Here is a 22,746-nt window from a genome sequence, read left to right as displayed (position 1 = left end):
CACCCTCAGTATATGGGGCCGGCGCCTTACCGACTGAGCCACAGGCGCCGCCCAGCAATAAAGTATTCTTAATTTTGTTACGTGGATAGGTTTTTGGATCTAACACTGTTACCACCCAGTGGACTGCTGGACTGTGTATACATAACTCTTAGATGTGCTGAGATCCCAAAACGTTTATGACTCACTTTATTGTGATGTTTGCTTTACTGTGCAGCCCTAGAGCCTAGCCTGCCACATTTCTGAGGCCTGTACAGTTATTTCTCAGTATCCACGGGGCATGGGTTCCAGGACCCCGTACTCTCCTACCCCTGAGGATACCAAAATCCAAGGATGCTCAAGTCTCTCAGTTAAAATGGTGCAATATTTGCAGATGACCTGTGTACATCTTCCTGTATAAGTTAGAATTATCTCTAGGTTGACTTTAGTACCTAATATAATGTAGATGCCATGTAAGTAGTGGTGATATTATATTTTTAAAATTCTTTTTTTTTGTTTTTTCAGTTTTTGTTTCTGAATATTTTCTGTTTGAGATTGGTTGAATTTACAGATGCAGACCTCATGAATACAGAGGGCTGATTGTACCTTTAATATGACTTTGTCTCTCACATCTTAAATATAGAGAGTCAAGTACCTACTAGATTAAAATAATAAAAATTTATTGTATGCTTATGTGACATTTTACATCTGTTGTATCATTTAACTCACCCCATAACTTGATGTGCAATAGAGAAACTAAGAATCAGAGATGTTATCATATTTTCCCAGATTACACTGTTGTGGCAACTGTTCCTTCCTGCGGCTCCCTCTGAAATTCTTTATACGTTGGTGTGAGTGCGACGTATCAGTTCAAGGCTGGATTTGTGGGCATTTCCTTTTTATTGGGAGTTGATTTCCTCGTGGACTGTGTTTTATTTGTCAGTGGTCTTTGGGAGGGAAGATTTCATAGTATTTCCGACCCCTTCCCCAAGTTATCCATAGTCATGGCAGTGCAGATATAGGCAGTGGGGAAAGGCGATTGTGCTAAGACTTCAGTGGAATTTCTGTTACGTAATTTTCATTGGTGTAATGTGATTTTAATGCAGCCCTCCAAAAATGATTACCTATTCTTTGTCGAATGTGTTAACAATAATCTCTCTGCTTCTTTGCATTTTTGTTACCTTAAAGAGAGGTCTGTCACCTGGTAAGAGTTGTGGTCAGAGCAGCCCCTGTGGCTCAGTGAGCAGGGCGCTGGCCCCATATACCAAGGGTGGCAGGTTCAAACCCAGCCCCGGCCCCACTGCAACAACAACAGCAACAACAATTACTGTGGTCAGTAATTCCCATCCTCTTTCTCTCCCTTCCTCTCTTTCTCTCTTCCTTAGTGCAATGAAACCTCATTCTTCTTCGAAGCTCGAAGTAAGGCTGCTTGCAAACACCTCTGGAAGTGCAGTGTGGAACACCATACATTTTTTAGGTATGCTAATGCGAAAGTTTCATTCATTGAAAATGGAGTTTATTTTTTCTTTTTTTTTTTTTTTTTTTTTTTGTAGAGACAGAGTCTCACTGTACCGCCCTCGGGTAGAGTGCCGTGGCATCACACGGCTCACAGCAACCTCTTAACTCTTGGGCTTACGCGATTCTCTTGCCTCAGCCTCCCGAGCAGCTGGGACTACAGGCGCCCGCCACAACGCCCGGCTATTTTTTTTTGGTTGCAGTTTGGCCGGGGCTGGGTTTGAACCCGCCACCCTCGGCATATGGGGCTGGCGCCCTACTCACTGAGCCACAGGCGCCGCCCAAAAATGGAGTTTATTTTTATAACAAATCTGTTCTTTCTAAAAATAGAAATTTAGAAGTGTTTTATTAGCTCTTTTCAGCTTCTAATTCTCTGGGTGGTATGAGGGTAAACACACATACACATGTGGGACATTGTCTTGGGAATTTTGTTACTATGTTGATTGACTCCGTTCAGGTTTTCATGACAATCCATCATAGGAGACGTGGTAACTCTGATGCACAGTGCTCCTGGGTGGTGAAGTCAGACGAAGATAGATAAATTGACCCCTGCACTGTGGGGACATCTTTTTGTTTCATATCCTTATGTTGTAAAGATGAAAATTTTAGCAGACAATAGATTAAGCTTGACTGTTTTCAAAAATTCATATACGATTGAATTCATCCCCTTATTCCTATTTGATTTTTGCATGGAGCAATTTCCCTGAAAAGCCTGAATTGGAGAATTATTCCTTTGAAATGACCAGGTCCTTGATATAGTTTGTATTGTGGGTATTAGAGGAAGGATTGGCCCAGAAAGTCTGGTGCTGCCTCCAGTTCAGTGGGGCTGTGCTGAGGAGCTCCCCGTGATGGCATCTGTTTAAAGTATCCTGTGATAAGTACTGGAGTGTGAGGCATAAATAAGAGTGAGTTACCACATCTGATATGATGAACTGTCATGAAAAGCTGGACAGGTGTACATCAACATAGTGACAAAATTCCCAAAATAACTTAAGCAGAGAAGTAAGATGATTGCCCACTATAGCTCCCAAGGGCAACGAGCTATACAACAGTCTTCAAAAGTATGAGTATTTGATACTGAATACATATGAAGTCCTAGGGTCTGGTTATGTTTCAAACATTAGCATAAATTATTTCCAGTGGAATAAATAAAATATTTGGGCTAGCTCCATTAAACACTGTTGCAGTATTTTGAGCCTTTATTTTCTCTTTTCTTCAAAATTAATTAGAATGCCAGAAAATGAATCAAATTCATTGTCAAGAAAGCTCAGCAAGTTTGGATCCATAAGTTATAAGCACCGGTACAGGTAATTGGCATTTTTTTTCTCTGAATGTGTGAGTATAAATAATTCCTTTGTCCACATATACGCATACATAATTTGTGATTTAATTTTTTTTCTGACAGTGCCAATGATTTTTGTAATTATAACAGTTTATTAAAACTTTCTTGACAAATGATTTTCCAGATTTATTTATGTATGACATCCGCATTAGCTATATTAAGTTGTGGGCTTTTAGAATGTGGTGGAGCTGTTTATTGCAGCTCAATTTACAATCGCCAAAATGTGGAAACAGCCTAAATGCCCACCAACCCAGGAATGGATTAACAAGCTGTGGTATATGTATACCATGGAATACTATTCAGCCATTAAAAAAAATGGAGACTTTACATCCTTCGTATTCACCTGGATGGAAGTGGAAGACATTATTCTTAGTAAAGCATCACAAGAATGGAGAAGCATGAATCCTATGTACTCAATTTTGATATGAGGACAATTAATGACAATTATGGTTATGGGGGGGGAAGCAGAAATTGGGAAGGAGGGAGGGGGTGGGGCCTTGGTGCATGTCACACTTTATGGGGGCAAGACATGATTGCAAGAGGGACTTTACCTAACAATTGCAATCCGTGTAACCTGGCTTATTGTACCCTCAATGAATCCCCAACAATAAAAAAAAAAAAAAAAAAAAGAATGTGGTGGAGCTTATTATCTTTAGAAATTCATTTTGATATAATTATCACATATTTCTAATTAGGTTCTGTGAATATGAAACAGTGTGGAAAATCTGAATAGCAACTGTGTCTTTAGGACATTCAGTTGATCCCCTATTTTGACACAATGTATATTTTACACTGTCCATGGAACCATATTTTTCTGCAACATGCTTTTGTGCAGTTACATGTAGTAATACAACTTTATTGAGCAGTTACTAAGTCATGTATTGTGCTAAATATTTTCCATGTATTGCTTTATTTATCATAGTCTTTCTGTAATATGCCTGTTAAAATTTGAGGAAACTGAGTCTCAGCGAGGATAAATCACTTCTCAAAGTTACCCAGCGGGGGAGCAGTGAAGTGGGATCTGTACCCTGGCAGTCTAACCCCAGAGTTGACAGTTTTAACCAGTAGGGACACTGTTAGGCCGTGTCAGAAAAAGCCTGATCATCATGCTGCTAGGTCAGTGCTTGGGTCATTTTTTAATACCATCACTAAAAATGGAAGTGCTGTCTTTTATGGCGACTTATATGGACCTGGAGACCATTACTCAAAATGAAGTTTCTCAGGAGTGGAAAAACAACCACATGTTCTCACTAATAAGTAGGAGCTAAATGGCAGGTGTATGTGGGCATGAAGAGAGATGTAGGACATTGGAAACCAAGAGGGGAGGGGAGGGATAAAAACTTTCCAGCTGGGTACAGTGAACACTGAATGCCCCGACTTCAGCAGCATGTAGGGCACCCACATACCACAAACATTTGTGCCCCTTAGTATGTTTTGAAATTTATATTTTTTATTTTTTAATTGTTTGGTATTCATTGAGGGTATAAAGCAGGGGTCCTCAAACAGCGGCCCACGGACCACATGAGGCAATGTGATTGTGTTTGTACCTGTTTTGTTTTTTTACTTCAAAATAAGATATGTGCAGTGTGCATAGGAATTTGTTCATAGTTTTTTCTTTTAAACTATAGTCCGGCCCTCCAGCGGTCTGAGGGACAGTGAATTGGCCCCCTGTTTAAAAAGTTTGAGGACACCTGGTATAAAGAATTAGGTTACACTGATTGCAGTTGTAAGGTAAAGTCCCTCTTTATTTTGAAAAATTTTTTTTATTGTCCCCATATCAGAATTGATATTTTGAAATTAAAAAAAATTTTTTTAAATGGGAGTGGTTCTTATATTTGGAAAAATCATTTGATTTGTTTCACTTTATTCTGTTCAGTGGAAAGCCTGGTGATGAGTGAGGCATGTTATTAGATGCCCAGAGATACAAAGAATTAGGCCTAAACGCTTGTGCCTTCCCAGGGCTATGGTGTTGTTCAGGCAGTGAGGTGGGTCCCAGGCCTTGTAGAGCTCAGGCAGGGTGTAGAATTGCCACCTAGGGCTGGAACAATCTACCGTGAGTTCCACTGGAGACATACTGATGAAATACTTCCTTAGGAGATGTGAAAATATAGTCAAGTGGTAGTGCTGTATGCCAGATTTTTATTCTTCTCTTTTATAACCCAATTTTTGGGCCTTAAATTTGAGATCAAAGATAATCCAGAAAGGATAGATTAATATCAAATATTCGATGCATTCATTCTTACATATTATTCACTTGGATGTTCACTCATTTGATGACTGAAAACTTAGTAGTTATAGACATTGTTGTTATTTGTGGGAAGGTATCCATTGTTAGCTAAATATTTACCTTGGGATTTTTAGGGTTCTCCCATAGATTACGATTACAATTATTCTCCCATAGATTACAATTATAATTATGAGGAATTTAAGGAAAAATTATTTAGTTTTATATTGAGAAAAACAGGTGATAGTGTTTGAGCTGTTCTTCTATTTGTGGCATTAAAACATTGCCAAGTTACAGAGAGGATGAATAAATCTAGGTCCTTGTCACTGAAATGGTGCCAGTGAAAAGGCATCTATCTTAACATTCATGCTATTACAATTGTAATTATTCTGTTTAGCATAGGCTATAGTTGGCTTCCACAAATTTAACCATACCTGACTTCTCAAATTTATTGAAATGCAAATATTGTGGCTACTGGGGATTGTTATTAGAAAGCTATTGGATTTTGCATATTAAATATTTCTTCCAAGAAAGTAATTAAAGGTAACCTTTGCAGAATTGGAGGCTCCAATAAGTCTGCTCTAATTTCTTGGCTGATGTTAACTGCCTACTAAGTCTTAATGACTCCTAATTCTATGTGTCTGCATGTAGGAAGTACTAAAATTACACCACCCTTGGACGAAAGACAATTCATCCTACTGCCCAGAGCTTAGGCAGGGACGGGTCTCTGATTACCGGGTGGTCATTAACACACACAGTGTTTATTATCAAGAGAGGGCAAACAATTAGCCTTTAGTCGGCGTCATATGCCTGCCCCTGTCTTGAGACATTCTGGAATGGAAGCAGGGCTATACACACACAGCCCCCTCTGTCCCCCCTGCAGGCTTTTAGAGCATGGGGTATAAAGTGTGCGTTTGTTTACGTGGGGTGTGAGTGTTTTTATTTTTGTGCATGTGCTTGTAATGACAGAGGAAGACAGAGTTCTAGTCTTTACTCTCTCCTGCATTTTAGGGTCTTGAAGTTGACACCAAAGATAATCAATAAAGGATAGAGTAATGTCAAATATCAAATTCTTGCAAGGTGCCAAAGAAATTCCTACACCTTTTGAAATGATTACTTAAGAAGGACAATCAAGATTCAAAATTAGGTTTGTGAGCACAGGCTGAGCGGAGTCTGACATTATAGTTCTTTTGTTACGGTTTTATTGTCAGGGACCACTTATTTGAAAGAGATATGTAATCTTTGATTGAATGTTATAGATCGATATGTTCTTCTCTGAACCCCTTAAAAATTAACTTTGTCTCTACCTGTTATGTTTGCGGGGAACCCCTGGTTTTTAACTAATGAGTGAATTGTAACAGGGTGTTCAACCTGTGGCCCATGGGCCAAATGCAGATTATTCTAGGACTGTTTTGCGTATAGGTGGTGGTGGACATTGTGACACGTATGCCCAGGCATTTTCTTATTCTCATCAGTGTTTGTTAGTGTTGGTGCATTTAACGTGTGGCCCAAGACAACTCTTATTCTTCCAAAGCGTGGCAGGAAGAAAAAAAAGGTTTGACACCCCGGGTATAGAATTTATATACCAGAAATGACAAAGAGACCCTAGAATCCCCCTGGGAACCCAGATGTCCTCCTTTATAGGACTTTAAGGCTTAGGAGCTGCTGTGGGGTTTCAAATGTCATGAAGCATGGAAGTGAGACTGCAGTGGCAGGAGGTCCTCCCGAGGGTCAGGTGTTATCCTGTACGCTGCTTTACTCTACACAGTGACCCAGAAAAGGGGGTATCACACCCCTATTTCTGTGGATGAGAAATTGGAGCCCCCAGAAAGTAAAGTAATTGAACTAGGACCTTTACTCAGTAAGGGGCAAAGCTGGGATTTGAACCTGGGAATCTATAGCCTTGGTCTTTTCCCTCTTCCTCACTTTGAGGCTGGGAAGTGGGTGACCATGGAAATGAAGCTCCGTCCTGTCACAGCGGAGACCAGACACACGTAGCTTATACTGTGAATCTTTATGCTTGTCAACCATGTTCTGCGACAAGGAAATAGACGTTTTCACAGAAGCATGTAAAAGATGGACCTTACTTTATAAATCATTTAATTTCTTTTGGGGAGACATTCACTGATATTCTGTAAATGAGAATAGCATTTGGGGCCATTAAAAGGCTGTTTTCCCTTCCCTAGAAAGCTCTGCTTGTGGTGATCAAACTAGACATATAGAAAAGGTATTTTCCTGCTTGAAGGCACTGGCTCAAATTCAGCAATTGTGGAGTAAATTTTTTAGTAAGACGAATGTTCAATGAAGTCCAGCAAATAAAATTACACGATTCCTTGGGAAATTTTCTGATAAGCCCTGATGCAGGGGAAGCTTGCCCTCTTGAATCCTCCTGGAATCTTTGGAGAGTAGAACTTGGTGTGGGTTCTAGGCTAGTCTTCAGTCTTCCTGTTTATAGTCTGGCGCAGGGGAGGTGGGCATGGTAGACAGCTGACTGCCATGGCAGGGTTCAGAATGAGGTCACCTGAGGAGTCCTGGGGGTGGGGGTGGGGGCTGCTGTGCACCTTGCCCTGTAAGCCACAGAGACAGTCATGTGAAATCATTGCCCTTGTATGTTTAGCCCAACATAATCTCTTTTTATCATTTAGCTATAGAGCCCAAAGACTACCAATGACCTTGATTTTAGACATCATTCTATTTACATCTAAATCTAACTTCTCCTTTAATGAACTCTTCCTGTTTCTTCTTATAAAAGGTCTTCTGTCTCATGTAAATCCCCTGCTAGAATACACTAGTACTTTAATATTTCATTAAGAATCAATGGAGAACCCCATACACTCTTGGTACACTAGTCTGTTTTTCTTCTTTTTGTACTCTGCAGATGTTCTGAATGAGATGTTTAATTTTGTGGCTGTGTGGTTTTACCTTTTGGCTAATCAAAATGTTCCTTTTTCCAGTGGCAGAACAGCTTTGCAAATGAGCCGAGATCTTTCTATTCAGCTTCCCCGACCTGATCAGAATGTGGCAAGAAGTCGAAGCAAGACTTACCCTAAGAGAGTAGCGCAAACACAGCCAGCTGGTGAGTCACGGCGCCCCCAACCCATCCATTGGCCTTGTGGTTTTCTCTTAGGGTGGTGGTGTAAGGCGTGCTCAGGTGGTGACTGTAGCCATGCAGTCTTTATTGTTAATACTAGAAATTTTAATTTGACCTAGGAAACGTTCAAGCAGTCAGTAATTAAGTAGACAAGTAGTCAGATTGAATTACCATGACCTGCTTAATGACTGGACTTTCTTTTTGAAGGGGTTTTATTTGAAATAATGTCTCAATGGAGTAGTTTCTTAGTTCGGTGTATCTGAAACGAATGCTTAATGAAAGTCTTTAAAAAGCACTATTGACATAATTCGTACAGAAACCACTTGGTTTTTGGTTATTGTTGGCCTTTAATTATGAAATACCATATAGGAAGTGCAGAGGATACACATATGGGCAGACACACGCATACACCCCTACACTCGCACGGGAGGCTCAGTGTAGCCGGCACCCCCAGACGTCACTCAAGGTTCTGCCAGTGATCACATTCTTACCATTTCATCCCCCCAGTCAGAAGAAACTACAGTCTGCCTTTGTGATAATAATTTTTTTCACTATAATTTTACTACTTATGGAGCATTCCTTGACCAAATTAATTTTGCCCGTTTTTAACACTTTGTGAATGAATCCTGGCATGTGTGCTTTTGTGTCTGGGTTTTCCTGTTGACATTATGTATAGTGCATACTGAAGTGCATTTGTTTTTCTCACTGGGTATTCTGGTATTTGGCAATGTACCAAATTGTTGATGCACATTTGGGTTATTATTTTTTGTTTGGAATGTTTCTTTGTTTTTATGAAAATACCTGCAAATAATCTGCCTCTCAACACTTTTTTCCTTTTTGCTCTCTGTGGAAGCTGGTTAGTTTAGGGACAAGGTTTTTTGTATTTGTCTTTCTCTTGGCTTCTGCAGATACAGACAAATGCAGCTTTCACAAAACAAATCTGGACTGAGTGGTCATGTCCTTCCCAGCCCATTTCTGAGGCCAGCCTCTCAGTTCTCTGCTGTGCCATAGAGGAGGGGGGAAGAGCCCTCCACAGCATTGCTGTTAAACACAAACATAGCCGCACCAGGTGCAGTGGTTCACGCCTGAAATGCTAGCACTTTGGGAGGCTGAGGCAGGAAAATTGCTTAAGGCCAGGAGTTTGAGACCAACCTGATTAACAGTCAGACCCCATCTCTACAAACAGTAGAAAAAACTAGCTGGGCATGGTGGTGGGTGCTGGTAGTCTCAGCTACTCAGGGGGCTGAGGTAGGAGGATTGCTCAAGCTCCCAGAGTTTGTGGTTGCAGTGAACTATGATAATGCCAGTTGCCCTCTAGCCCAGGTGACAGAGTGAGACTGTTTAAAAAAAAAGACACTCTTTCAGGAGGGGCTGAGGGTATGGACGGGCCAGATGGCGAATGCCCAGCCCAGGCTTCACTCGAGGACAACCTCCTAGCATCTGGTGGGTCCTTAAAAAATGTGACATGTGTTATGCTTTTATTACTGTAAAAATACATGGTTGCTCTACAAAAGTTAGAAAATGTATAGGTTTGGAATGTGTTGCATAAACAACAAAAAATATTCAATTCCAGTTTGCTAGTATTAGTGTTGTATTATATAGCCTTTTAGTCATTTATATATCTTTCCTTTTTAAATTTAATTATGTATCATGGGTATGTTCTGTGCACTTCTTATGTCTTTAAATGTTCTTACTTAGCACCATTTTAATGTCTGTATGATTTTCTGCTGTATAAATAGATGTGACATAATTTAGTCAACCGATCTTCAATTCTTGAATATGTAAGATGGTTCAAAATTTGAAAACCATAAATATAACTAAATGTCTTTTTAGGGACACATAGTATCTTTAAGCATTCATGACTATTTATTGTATATTTTAAACAATGGTGCATAGCCATCATTTTCATTCTATAAAGAGAATTAAACAATGCTGGTTTAAAATCTAAAACTGCAGAGAGCACGTTTGGCTTTGATTTTGAATGCTTTTAGCCTTACTTTTCAATCTTGGGCTCCACAAACATTGTGAGGTACCCTGGGACCCAGAGATGACCCTTGCATTGGCCGTGTGATTGTCCTGGGTAGGAGGACCCTTTAGCACCTGCCAGTGCTCCAGTGTTACGGTTGCTGTCTTGCATATATGAAGGTTGTTGTAGGGGAGAGATTAAATTTATTTCCTTTTAAAAATGTTACATATTGTTCTTCCTCTAATTCAGATATCCTCTGCTTTCAGTCCCAACTGAACTGGCTGGTGGAAAGCCTTTCTGAGCCATTGTGAACTCCTAAGGCTGTGGTAGGCTTCACCTCAGAGCAGGATATTGGAAGAGGGCCCTGTGGTTTCCACCTACACCTGTCACTGCTGTGTTCTCTGTCTGCATGCTTCTGGTCCTAGCCCTCCAGCCTTGATGGGGGGTGGGGTGGGGGTATAGTTCAGCAGGAAGCAGGGCTAGGGCCTGTGTGAGGTGGGTGGGCTCTGTGATGAGGCTATGGGGACCTCTTGGGCCTCGGGGTCCAGCCTGCCTAGGGAGACTGTACCACCAGGCCCGCCCTGTTCTTCCATCGTCTATTCACCAAAAATGTACTTATAGTTTAAATAGAAGATAGATTTTTAAAAAACCCTCTAATAAGGCCAGCTGTTAATCTTCATAGTCTGAATCTTGTTGGTATTCTCTGTAAAATAAAATTTTAGGACTGCAGTTTTTGGAATTATCACAAACGCTCACTTCTCATTTAACATGAATATACAATAAAAAACAAGTTGCTATAGAAATGAGATTGTTGCTCTTTGTTAGTTTGGGCCATTCTTTTGTAGTATGTGACATTTTGGTTTAAAAGAAGCTCTTTTCTTTCCTAAGTTCCTCAGACTAATGGACTATTCCTCTTAAGCTGCATCTCTGTTCTCTGCCAGTTTAAAAAGCCTTTTATTCACCTCTCAGTTAGGACTAATAAATACATTGGCAGCTAAAAAGCCATTGTGTTTGCAATCCACCAACTTTAGGCCTTGGCACCTGTCTGAGGAAGTACATTCCATAGTGGAGAGCCCCGCGCCCGGCAGCCTGCACCCCTCACAGCGGTCAGCCCCAGGGCGGGCAGCCAGATCATTCCTGCGCACCTGCACCTCGCAGGAGTGGGGCTTGGGTAGAGCCGGGGGAGCCAGGCAGGAGGAAAAGGTGCATGTGGGTGCAACCCCCTCTCTGGCAAGGTCTTGGCAACTTACTCTTGGTGGGCTCTTGTCAGAAAAGAGTTTCTGCAATAAATAGACAACAAAAACAGAATATTTGTATGACCATAATTAGCTCTAAGAAAAGTAATTTATCCACCACTACCTGTGGTGGATAAACAAGGCTATGATTCTCTGCTGCAGCATTTCAAGTTCTTGAAGATGTCCTGTTGGACGCGGAAGTAGTGGTAGCATAGTCTTTGGACTATTGAAAAGCAAGATGGGATGATATCTTGGCATTCCCATTCCAGCTCTGTTGAAGGGTCCACAAATACATCACCTAAAAAGGCATGAAAGTGATTTCTGAGCAGGGTCGTGCCCGGTGGGTGATTTCTGAGGAGGGTCGTGCCCGGCATGTGATTTCTGAGGAGTGCTGTGCCGGGCGTGCAGACAGCTGCTGCTTGGCCAGGCTGGTTGTCTCTGGAGAGCAGGGCGGGTCTAGTGTGGACAATCTTCCACTGCTTCCAGAGAAGCGTGCAAGCTAGATCTTCCTATATGCTTTCTAGAATTTAAAATATTGGTGAGTAATTTCATTTTGAAAAGTCTCTGTGTTAAGTTAAATGTTCCCAGGGGGCAGATTTGGCCTGAGGACGGCCCCTTCTGGACCTCGACTGGCAGGTGATGTGCATGGCAGATCCACTGGGGACAGATGACGCCCCCTGCCCTGGGGCTTCCCATGGGCTTCTCCAGCATTCCCGGCGAGCGTCAGCAGGTTTGATCTCAACACCTTGTTTCTCCAGGCATGAGCACTCACTAGACGGTAGGTTCCAAAGCCAGCGATTCACCCGAGAGGGGCCGACAGCATCTGTGGGTGCCCTGAGGTGGGTACAGCCAAAGCAGGGGAGGCAGAAATGCTCTGATGCCAGGAGGAATCATTTCACTTGATACAGCATAGCTCTGGGCTGCTGAAAAACAGTAATGTCAAGAAAGAAGGGAATAACCATGTAACCGAGCCCCTCTCTGATTGGCTTATTGTATCGGATTCGAGTTAGCATATGTCAGCTTGGCTTGTGGCAGTCGAATCTTTTTTGTTCAGGAAGAGGAAAGGCAGGCTGTGGGGGTAGAGAGCGCACAGTGTGGGACCAAGGGCCTGAGGCAGTGCTCTGTAGTAAGTGGGATCTGGTAAATCCTTGTTTAACTTCGTGTACTAAACATGGAGGAGTATAAAGCCAGTTAACCAGTTGCAGCCCTGATTTCTTCATCTGTCAGGTGGGGATATTACCCCCTGCCTAGGAGTTGTTTCATGGGGATGCTATCTGAAAGGGACAGAGCATCCTCCTGTCCACTACTTGTAGGGGCTTGCACACATTAGTTTTTTTCTCCCAAACCGAAAGGAAGCCTTTCTATGCACCATGAACCACTGTCATTGTTTGAATTGTAGTGGCCATAACAGTATCAATTGCATATACAGAGGATAATATTATATTGAGGTGCTGTGGGCTTTTGAAAGTGATGGGTATGGAGATGGGGCTTGGATACCCTGGAGTCAGGGAGTCTGAGCTCTCGCTGAGCCGGTCTCTGCTGCCCTCCTGGCCTGAGAGATCTTAGTGCTCAGGGTGGCTGTCGGGAGGCAGAGACAGGAGCACAGCGCTGGGGGCGTTTTCCCTGTTGTGTCCTGCTGCTTTCCAGGGTAGCCTTTACTCTAAAACCTTTCTTAAAACTACGGTTAAAAAACCCACGACATCAAGTTTACATTCTTAACCATTCTAAGTGTAAGCTCAGTACTGTTAAATATGAGGTCAGACAGTTAAGTTCACAAACTCATCCTAGAAAAGGTGCTGCACACCTCATCGCTAAACATCACTGTGGTCACCTTGAAGTACTCCCTGGGGCTGTCCGGTGACTGTAGTGATATTCAGTAACGAGGCACGTAGCACTTTTTCTAGAATGAGTTCACAAACTTATTTGTCCAGCTTCATATATTCATGTTGTTGTGCAACAAATTTCTAGGACATTTTTGTCTTGTAACACTAAAACTACACCCACTAAACAGTAATTCTCCTTCCCCTCCCCATTAGAAAGTAATGGACCATCTTTCTACCTTCCGTTAGTGTGATTCCGACTGCTGTAGACGCTTCTCACCAACGCAGTCCCCTCATGTTCATTCCAGCACCTGCATCCCCACCCTGCTCTCCTCCCACCCTGGTGTTCATGCTCTCCAGTCACCTGGGCATTTTTTGTGACTGTGAGTCAGAAACAACAAAGTTCTTGTGGTGTATTCATACTAGTGATGGCACTGCCTGGGAGTTTTAGAGGTCACGTGCTTAATCATGCCGTCTCACCTGAGTGAACTTTGTGTGCCCAGCAGACACTAGAAGCAGAAAAGAGACAGATGGTAGAGCCGACGGGGCTTGGAGAGAAGCAGAGTTGTTGAATGGGCAGCCCACAGAGGCCGGGGCTCAGGATCGGGGCTTTCTCAAGCAAGTCCCCAACCTCTGAGTTGGTCCAAAAAGTTATCATATTAGCCACTTTACTTCTGCACCATGAATAGACCTTTTGCTGTGTTGTCATCACAGAGGCTGGACACTCCCTAAGCATCCGTTAGTAGGAGAAGGGCCTAATAAAATAACATATGCCCACCATCCCCCCACATACCCTGCGTGAAATCCCGTGTGTCTGTTAGGGTTTGAACTTGTGTTGTTGGATTCCACAGTCCCACAGTATTGGCTGTGAGGGGCCCTGCCCCACCAAGCAAGAGTGTGTCAGTAACTAACGATCACCACACATCATGGGGTGCCCAGCCCTGTGCTGGACACGCTTCGTATGGTATCTTTAGAGGATGCTGACTCAATGTTTAGGTCAAGAGGTGGAGGTCGGGACCTGTCCAGGGCCACAGAGCTGAGGTTTGGACACTCGTTCAGTTAGAGCCCACAGTATGGAAGGGAAAGACTGAAAATGAATGTGACAAATAAGTGTGTGCTTATCGGGAATGAGCTGCAGAATATAGTGTAAAGAACAGGGGTGGGGGAGCAGGGCCCTCGGTAGTAGGTAACTCATGTCTGTGGTGCAGAAAGACGGAAGTCGGTTGGGGGAGTATGCGTTTACAGGTGGAGTTATAGGCAGGAAGTGCTGGAAACTAGTGACAGCAGTGGAATTTGGGAAGGGTTTCTGAGAGAGTGGGGATTAGGAGTGACAATGCATTTTCATTCGAATTTTTACCATGTGCTTTAAAAAAACCCTGCAGATGATTGTCACAAATGTATTAAGTGCACAAATGCTCATGCATATTTCCAGCAGAGAGATTTTTGAAAAGCTCATCTAAGGACACTGATGTTGTACTAAGAAGAGTGCAGTGGGATTTATAGAAAAAGTAATGGAATAATACATTTTTGTACAAAATTCAAACGTTAGCAATTTCTTCCATGTGGTGACAAATACACCCTACATCTTCAAGGAGAGAGGCATAAGACGCTGTCATATCTGGACATTTTAATCCGAGGTTAAAGGTAGAAGATTGTGAACAGGTTTCCGAGTCAGAGCATGCTTTGTTTCGTGAGGAGGACCATGGTGGGACTCAGTCCTTGGATCAGCTGCAGGAGAGGACAGTTACTTTGTGCTGAAGGTCAGGAAACTGAGGCCTAGAGAGGTGACGTGTTTTGCAAGTGTAGCAGGTCGTGGACCTCAGAGGGCATCTGGCTGGGAACCACTAAGCACTGAGGAAAGTTTGGGGAAAGTGACGGTGAAGACAGAGAGAAAAGACAGTCTCATTACCGTAGCTCTCACACACGGGGCCTCACGTGGGGATGAGGGTTTTGTTTGCTCATCCCTTTCGGGTCAGCTGAGAACAGGAAAAGGAAGAAATGAGTATAAATTTTCACACAAAGGAACGAGAACATGGCTTTGGAGATGATTTCTGGAAAATATAACAAAGAGTTAACTTAGTTTTGGAGAGAATGCGATTATGGCTCTCCCTTCTCAAGGTGACAAGTCAGACTTAGATAATCTCCTAAGATATGGTCCAGCTCTGTGACCTCACTTTCTCTTCACGCTGACTGTAAGAACCTCTGCTCTGAGGGAGACGTGGTTGCCTCTCAACGGATTATTTAAGCCTTTGCATTAGGAAGGCACTTAGTATGGTGGTGGGGGAATAAAAATTTTATTACGTATGAATTAGTTGTACTTGATTTGAGAAGACTTGAATTCCTTAACTTGGCTGTAGCCTGTAACTCGTCACTCAACATTCTGAGAGTTTATTCCATTATCCACAAAATAAAGGAATTAGGTACATAAACTTTAAAGATCTCTCTTCTTCCTAAAATTTTCTTGTTGGCTCTCTTACCTGTCACAGAGTTGAAAGGTCCAAACATGAAAATAGACCAAAGAAATTTTAGAAAGTTTTTTTTTTTTTTTTAAAGTATGGTTTTTACCATTCGGAAGACTTACAAACTTGTGAAAAACATCTTTTCAGATTCCAAAATATATTTTTGTATTGGGGATATATAGTAATGTTTGTATTTGGAAAACCTGTTAGCTAATTTTTTATAACAGCTTAAAGTTCAAATAAAACTCTCATTGGCTTATTGGAATCAAATTGTAAGAACCTTGGCTTTCATACATGTACAGTTTTAAAAGTATTCTTTTAGTGCAAATCAACCAGATGAATGAGATTTTACCTCTTTGGTTAACTCATTGTTAAACATTAGTGCTGTCTTGTTGGGTAAAAATTACAAACACTCCATTTTAGAAGAGTCTTGGACACCTTTATCTGTGTGACTCTGACTTCTATGTGACTGCGACCTCCAACTAGTCCTTTTTTGAACCTGCTTGTTCTTTGAGAAGTTGGCAGTGGGAGTCGCTCACCCTGACAGTTGTTTTGCTGTTGCAGCTCCTGATTTTACTAACCAGTTAGGCACATTTCCCTGCTTCCCCTCCGTCTTCACAGGCTCAGGAGTGTGAGCCCAATTATGTTCCTCCTCCACAGAGGGTTGGAGACTGCATGGGGATGGGTGCTCCTGAGCAGGTGGTGTCCGAGGGCCCCACACCTTTGTTTTACTGTCAGATTCAGGATCCACTGTGGGGTTTCTATGCCAGCATTTCCTTCAGACTTCAAGAACTCTGTGGTTGATTTTTTTTTTTTTTTTTTTAAGGGCTCTGCTTGCTTTATTTATTGACATCAATATGAAAAATGTTTGGGGTTCCTGGAGCCATGGGCTCTTTCGGTAGGTGTGAGGGGACGAGGTAAGGTAAAATAGAAGGAAGTATGTTCACTGAGGAGCAGGTGCCCACTTGGCACTGGGTACACTGCACTGTGCGGAAGGGGCGGGGGTACCATCCTTGGTAGCTGTGGCCTTGCCCTCTGGGGAAACTGCCCAATTATGTTCCTCCTCCACAGAGGGTGAATTGGGGCCCAGTGGATGAGTCACTTAGTTGAGGGCAGCCAAGCCTATTGCAGCCTAGCGACTAGGTACAGCCCTGAACAGTGAAGCTGGTTTGCAGAGAAAGAATGGAGTTGGTTTACTGTGAGAAAGGGGCCATGAAGCTTCCAGAAGAAGGGAGACCTAGTATCCTTGAATACCAGTCTTGGAGATCTTGTGTCTTTACCACAAATTCTAATTTGAGCTGTTTTCCTTGCACCAAGACAGTGGATGATGTTACTGGATCCAGTCTTTTCAGTATCTGTCCCAGGAACATGGCGGCATTCTCAGCTTCCCTGTGTGGAAACTGAAGCTGAGAAACACTAAATACTTGTTCGCTGTTACACGGATGGTGAGAGCAGAGTCAGGTTCTGAACCCGGGTCTTTGGAATACTAGACATACGTTTAGAAAGTAAATGGAAAATAAGAAAGGGGAAAGGTCTAAAATGATTTGAAAATACACATCCTGTGTTTTTCCTCCGGGTGTAATTACTTATTTCAGATCAAGCTTGTTTCAGCAGATGTTCTTGAGAAGACAGCACATTACGCTCATTCACAGCGGAGAGTCAGCCTGCTTTTACCTGAAGCCATTTCCTAAGGAAAAGGTTCGAGTTCTTTGGGCATCTTCCCTAGCAAAGAGGGGAAAAAGCAGTGCAGGGGTAATCTCAAGGAGCTTTAGGGAGATGACGCCGTAAGGTACGTTTGCCCAAGACTGTCTTTGTTGGTACCCTTTTCCTTCTGCCTTAAAAATGATGCTTACTTTCATTGTGTAACAGATTTATTGAGACGTGGCTTAATCTTCTCTAAAAGATGTGGTTAGATCTTCTCTGAAAAGTTAATGCTTCTACCTTTTTCAAGTGTGTTTAGCATTCCAAGCATAGCTACCAGAATTAGAAAAGCAGGCAAAGCTAAAGGCCTATTATAATGAATTTAAGTTAAAATCACAGCTTTGGTGAGTTAACACAGATGATACATTTTGCCTTTTCTTTTTTTTTTTGGTTTTTGGCTGGGGCTGGGTTTGAACCCGCCACCTCCGGCATATGGGACCGGCGCCCTACTCCTTGAGCCACAGGCGCCACCCCATTTTTCCTTTTCTATCTCATTCAACAAGAATTTATTGGCCACCTCTTTGTCGTAAGACTCTATTCCACAGAGCACAGATAATCAAATAAATCTTGGTCGCTAATCTGTTGAAACTTAGTCCTATACAAATAATACAACGATTAGTCATTTTGCTGTTACATGCCAGGCACTGTGCTGAGAGCTTTCTATAAATCGTCTAATTTAATCCTCCTGGGCACTATATAAATAGTTGGTGGCGTCTCCATTTCACTGATGGGAAAACTGAGACCCAAAGAAGTTTTTTTGGCCGGGGCTGGGTTTGAACCCACCACCTCCGGCATATGGGACTGGCACCCTACTCCTTGAGCCACAGGCGCCACCCGAGACCCAGAGAAGTTTAAGAACTTGTCTGAGATGGCAAGATCCATGTGCAGTGGTTAAGTTGGCAAAGCTAAGAAACAAATCTAGGGTTGTATGACTACTTAAATTAATGCTTACCAAGTGTTGAGCAGTGGAGCCCTCTGAAGGGCTGTGAGTGTCCAGAAGATGATTTTGCTCCTGGCTGAAGGTACTACATGGTGCTGTCATGAAGGAAGTAGGTTTTAAAGGCTGGGTCGATCAGGGCAGTAGATTTCAAACGAAGGCATGCAACTCCTGGGTGGGGTGCTCAGGGGAGAAACAGTAGTGTCTTTTCCACACCCATTGCTAGATTCCTGGTGGAGGCCCCATAACAAAAGACAGATTAATAAGAGAAAAGCATGCCAATTTAAGATAAACTTACACAGCACAGGAGCCTTCAGAACTGAAGACTGAAGAAATTGGGGAAGTGTGTATGTTTTTATGGATAGTCACGCAGAATGGGATTAGAGTACAAAAAGGTGTTATCTACTGATAATAAATCCGGGAACTCAGCAAGGGTTATTTCTTTAGGTTCTTCTTGGCACCCCTATTTTATATCTTCTTCCTCTGCATAGGGTAGGACATTTGTCACATGAGGGTCTTCAGGGGAGCAAGGAGGGAAGAGGTCAGAGAGTCACCTTCCTACATTCTGATGACTGGTGTCAGGGAAGAATGGCCTTTTTTCTGTTGTTTTCTCAATTGCCAGCATGCCATAATTTGGTGTGTTCTGTCCTGAGCCCGGTCAGGTAGGGAGGGTGACACATGTAGGCTTTCCGAGGGGTGTATGTGGCCGTAGACAGTTTTGACCGAAGCAGTTTCCAGACTCTCTTTCCTAAGAGGAGTCTGCTTGTGGTGCTTCCTGGCCATGCTGGTCCTTCTCTTCAGCCTGCCCTTTTGCAATGGACATTCTCCCATTTTACAAAAGAGACAAACAAAAACAAAAAAAACCCTTTCTTCCATCTGGAATCTATTATATTAGGCTTTGTCCTTAAAAGTTAAACCTCCAGGGCTGAGTTTGGGAAAGTAAATGATTCTAATTATCAGGTGACACATACTTTTCTAAGCCATTTTCTCATTTTGGCTTGCAGTAAAATTAAAGGGACCCAGTGGATCTGTCACCTGATAGGCCATTCACAACAGTTTTGGATAATATATCATTACTAGACGTGGAACTCTATAAAGTTCCTTGGACATGGGTGATGTCTTCATAACAGAATACTTATGTGACCAAGGTTTCTCAGCATTGAAAATCTATCACAATAAAAGAGTAGAATGGTTGCTAAGCAATTTCATTCTAACAAAAAATAATACTCTCAAATGAATATGATATATGTAATTGTTAGAGAAGTAAAAAACTACCCCAATTACCTCATTCAGAGTTGCTTTCCAATAAAAATTTACTTTTTATGTTTGATAAGTTTTCAGTGTTAGTATGGCATACTAATAACATGCTACTAACGGTAACGACTTAGTTTAGAAGATTTTTAGCACTTAATTTATGGGCGTTACCTATGGCTCAAGGAGTAGGGTGCCAGCCCCATATACCAGAGGTGGCGGGTTCAAACCTGGCCTCAGCCAAAAACTGCCAAAAAAAATAAAGAATTTATGGTCATGAAAGATTTTAATTATTTTGTCACAAAAGTATGATATGGTGATGAAAACTTTCAAGCACAAAACCTACTAGGGGTTGTGGAATTGAAATGCAAATGTTAGTTCCCTCTCTTCAAGTCCCTCTCTGAAGGGACTGCATTTCCTACATTTTAAAAATGGATGATGTATCAAATTGCTGTGGTATTTATTACATTTATTACATTAAAGAGAGTCATGAAACAGTTCCCTTTTAAAGTGTCAATATTTATCTGCAGATTAATCCTTTGGTCCTATTTAAACTTCTGATGAAAAATGGTAGATGCCGGGCGGCGCCAGTAGCTCAGTGAGTAGGGCGCCGGCCCCATATGCCGAGGGTGGCGGGTTCAAACCCAGCCCCGGCCAAATGGCAACAAAAAAATAGCCGGGCGTTGTGGCGGGCGCCTGTAGTCCCAGCTGCTCGGGAGGCTGAGGCAAGAGAATCGCGTAAGCCCAAGAGTTAGAGGTTGCTGTGAGCCGTGTGAGGCCACGGCACTCTACCCGAGGGCGGTACAGTGAAACTCTGTCTCTACAAAAAAAAAAAAAAAAAAAAAGAAAAATGGTAGATGCCATCCTAGAAATGTACGCAGAAGTACTTCTTCAAAATTCAGTTAATAGTTGGATAAAATGTTTAAAGACCACTGAGTTAGGCCTCCTGGATATGAATTCAAACATGGGAGCAGATAAAAACTTTCCGTAAAAGGAAAAGGATCTTGCCTTAAAAAAAAAAAAGGCAAATTTTATTTACAGCTATATATACTTTGTATTTACTTTATATACTAATACAAGTGTATCAAATAAAAACTTCTAAAAGGCTGGTTGCGGTGGCTCACGCCTATAATCTGAGCATTCTGGGGAGGCTGAGGCAGGTGGATGGCTTAAGCTCAGGCGTTCCAAACCAGCCTGAGCAAGAGCAAGACACTGTCTTTACAAAAATAGCCTGGGGTTGTGGTGGGTACCTGTAGTCCCAGCTTCTCAGGAGACTGAGGCCAGAGGATCACGTGAGCCCAAGAGTTAGAGATTGCTGTGAGCTATGATGCTATGGCACTCTACTGAGGGTGACAAAGTGAGATTCTATCTCAAAAACTTCTCAAGTAGGGGCCGTGCCTGTGGCTCAATTGGTAAGGCGCCGGCCCCATATACCGAGGGTGGTGGGTTCAAACCCGGCCCTGGCTGAACTGCAACCAAAAAAAAAATAGCTGGGCGTTGTGGCGGGCGCCTGTAGTCCCAGCTACTCGGGAGGCTGAGGAAGAGAATCGCTTAAGCCCAGGAGTTGGAGGTTGCTGTGAGCTGTGTGACGCCACGGCACTCTACCAGGGGCCATAAAGTGAGACTCTGTCTCTACAAAAAAAACAAAAAAAAACTTCTCAAGTAGTGTTTTAGCATTCTGCCTGAAACAGAACCAACTTTAGGTCAGGTATTGACCTGTCCAGCAGCCCTAGACCAAGCAGGTGTGAACTGCGGCATTTGAGAGATGACCCAGGAATGTTTGGTATATGCTGCTCTGAATCATATGACTCTATGAAGTGTTCGGGAGGAGAACCAGAAGTACCCTAGGATAGGGTGTGGGTGGTTACTTGGCTCTCTCCTCATCTCCTCTATCACAGGAAGAAACACCTGGTGGCCAGGTGACGTCTGATACTTCTTGCTTCCGGCTGACCACTCACGGACAGGTGGTGGTGTTGGACCCAAGAGGGCTTGAAGGAAAGAGAAGCAAGCCCCACTATTCCCACGTCTTCAGACAGTGGAACTTTCCATCCTGCTCTTCCGCGGGTCTGAGGGCGGGAGCACATGCCTTCCTAGGCACACAAATGCCTTGATTGTTTTTGAACCTGGCATTCTGACCCAAAAGGAAGGGTGCCTGTGCCGTTCTGGGGCAGGGAGGAGGAATTGGAAGCTGACCAACTTGGGGAGGGATGTTTCCTGCATAGACTCATTTTCCTAGCATCTTTCTCATCCACACCCATTCTTTATAATCTACCCTCCAGCTTTTTAGCAGAATGCCTTGTTTGATCTTGCAGTTGACATGTAGCAAAATCAGTGTGTCAGAATGGTAAAGAGGCAACTGCTTAAATATCGCTCCTTTGACTTTTGAAGGCAAAATTGCTTAAGAACAGCAGGGTCCTGCTGCCTCTTTGGGCTGAATGGCAGATCCTGGCCTTTGAACTTTGGCCATTGGATGCAAAAACACTTTACTCCAAATTGTGCATTTTTCTTTTTATAATTTAATGAGTGTATGGTCAGATATTAAATATATTTTGTAGAGAAAAAATGTATAAAACTTTCTTAGCCATTTTGCTATTTGACCATAATTTTGTGGTGTAAAAAATGTTGTATTTTACTGATTTGCTAAACTACCTGCCATTTTCCCCATAATACACAGTATAAAGTTGGTGAAAATAAGGCGAAGTGACTTCGAAGTGTGAGATAAATAGAGCTAAAAAATATTTTTAATTATTACCTTGGCCTTAATTCATAAATACCATTTTTCCTCTGTTAAGTCATGCTAGGTTAGATAACATAAATCGTATTTTCAGTTATAATCTGTCCTAATTATTTGTCTTAGTGTTTTCTTCTTGAAGTTTAGGGAAGAAAATAAAATGTGATTAAGCAGAATTTAAAAAAAACTAAAGTTTATATTTAAGAGTTTTTAAAAGAAATCATTTATATATGATAATCTTGTTTTGTTAGCTATTTGTCCTTTTTGCCATATAGCAGAATAAAGTATTCTCACTTGTCAAAGATTTTTTTTTTTTTCATTTTAATGTTGCCCATTCACCCTCTACACCAGTGGTTCTCAACCTTCCTAATGCGACAATGTATTTTCATTGTTAAAAAGTGATCGTGACCCATAGGTTGAGAACTGCTGCTCTACACCCACTCTGTAAATTTAAGCAATGACAACATTTAAGTAACAAAGATTTGATTTAGATTGGCA

The 22,746-nt window shown here is 42.3% G+C and overlaps 1 protein-coding gene across 5 annotated transcripts in view; it reads left to right on the top strand.

The window, feature by feature from the left end:
- EPB41L4A (erythrocyte membrane protein band 4.1 like 4A) overlaps window positions 1-22,746 on the top strand; it is a 238,070-nt gene that overhangs the window by 138,551 nt on the left and 76,773 nt on the right. For all 5 annotated transcript variants that reach the window (XR_008375291.1, XM_053567384.1, XM_053567382.1 and 2 more), the window contains exons 10-12: window positions 1,362-1,453; window positions 2,721-2,798; window positions 8,012-8,133. Coding sequence is in view for 4 of the 5 variants with exons in the window: in XM_053567384.1 (XP_053423359.1) it covers window positions 1,362-1,453; window positions 2,721-2,798; window positions 8,012-8,133 (292 nt within the window). In the remaining variant the exon portion in view is untranslated. The remainder of the gene's footprint in view (window positions 1-1,361; window positions 1,454-2,720; window positions 2,799-8,011; window positions 8,134-22,746) is intronic.

This window comes from Nycticebus coucang, chromosome 17, assembly GCF_027406575.1.
Source record: "Nycticebus coucang isolate mNycCou1 chromosome 17, mNycCou1.pri, whole genome shotgun sequence".
NCBI lineage: Eukaryota > Metazoa > Chordata > Mammalia > Primates > Lorisidae > Nycticebus > Nycticebus coucang.
The sequence above is the reverse complement of the archived record's forward strand: the minus strand, read 5'-3'. Positions and strand labels throughout refer to the sequence as shown.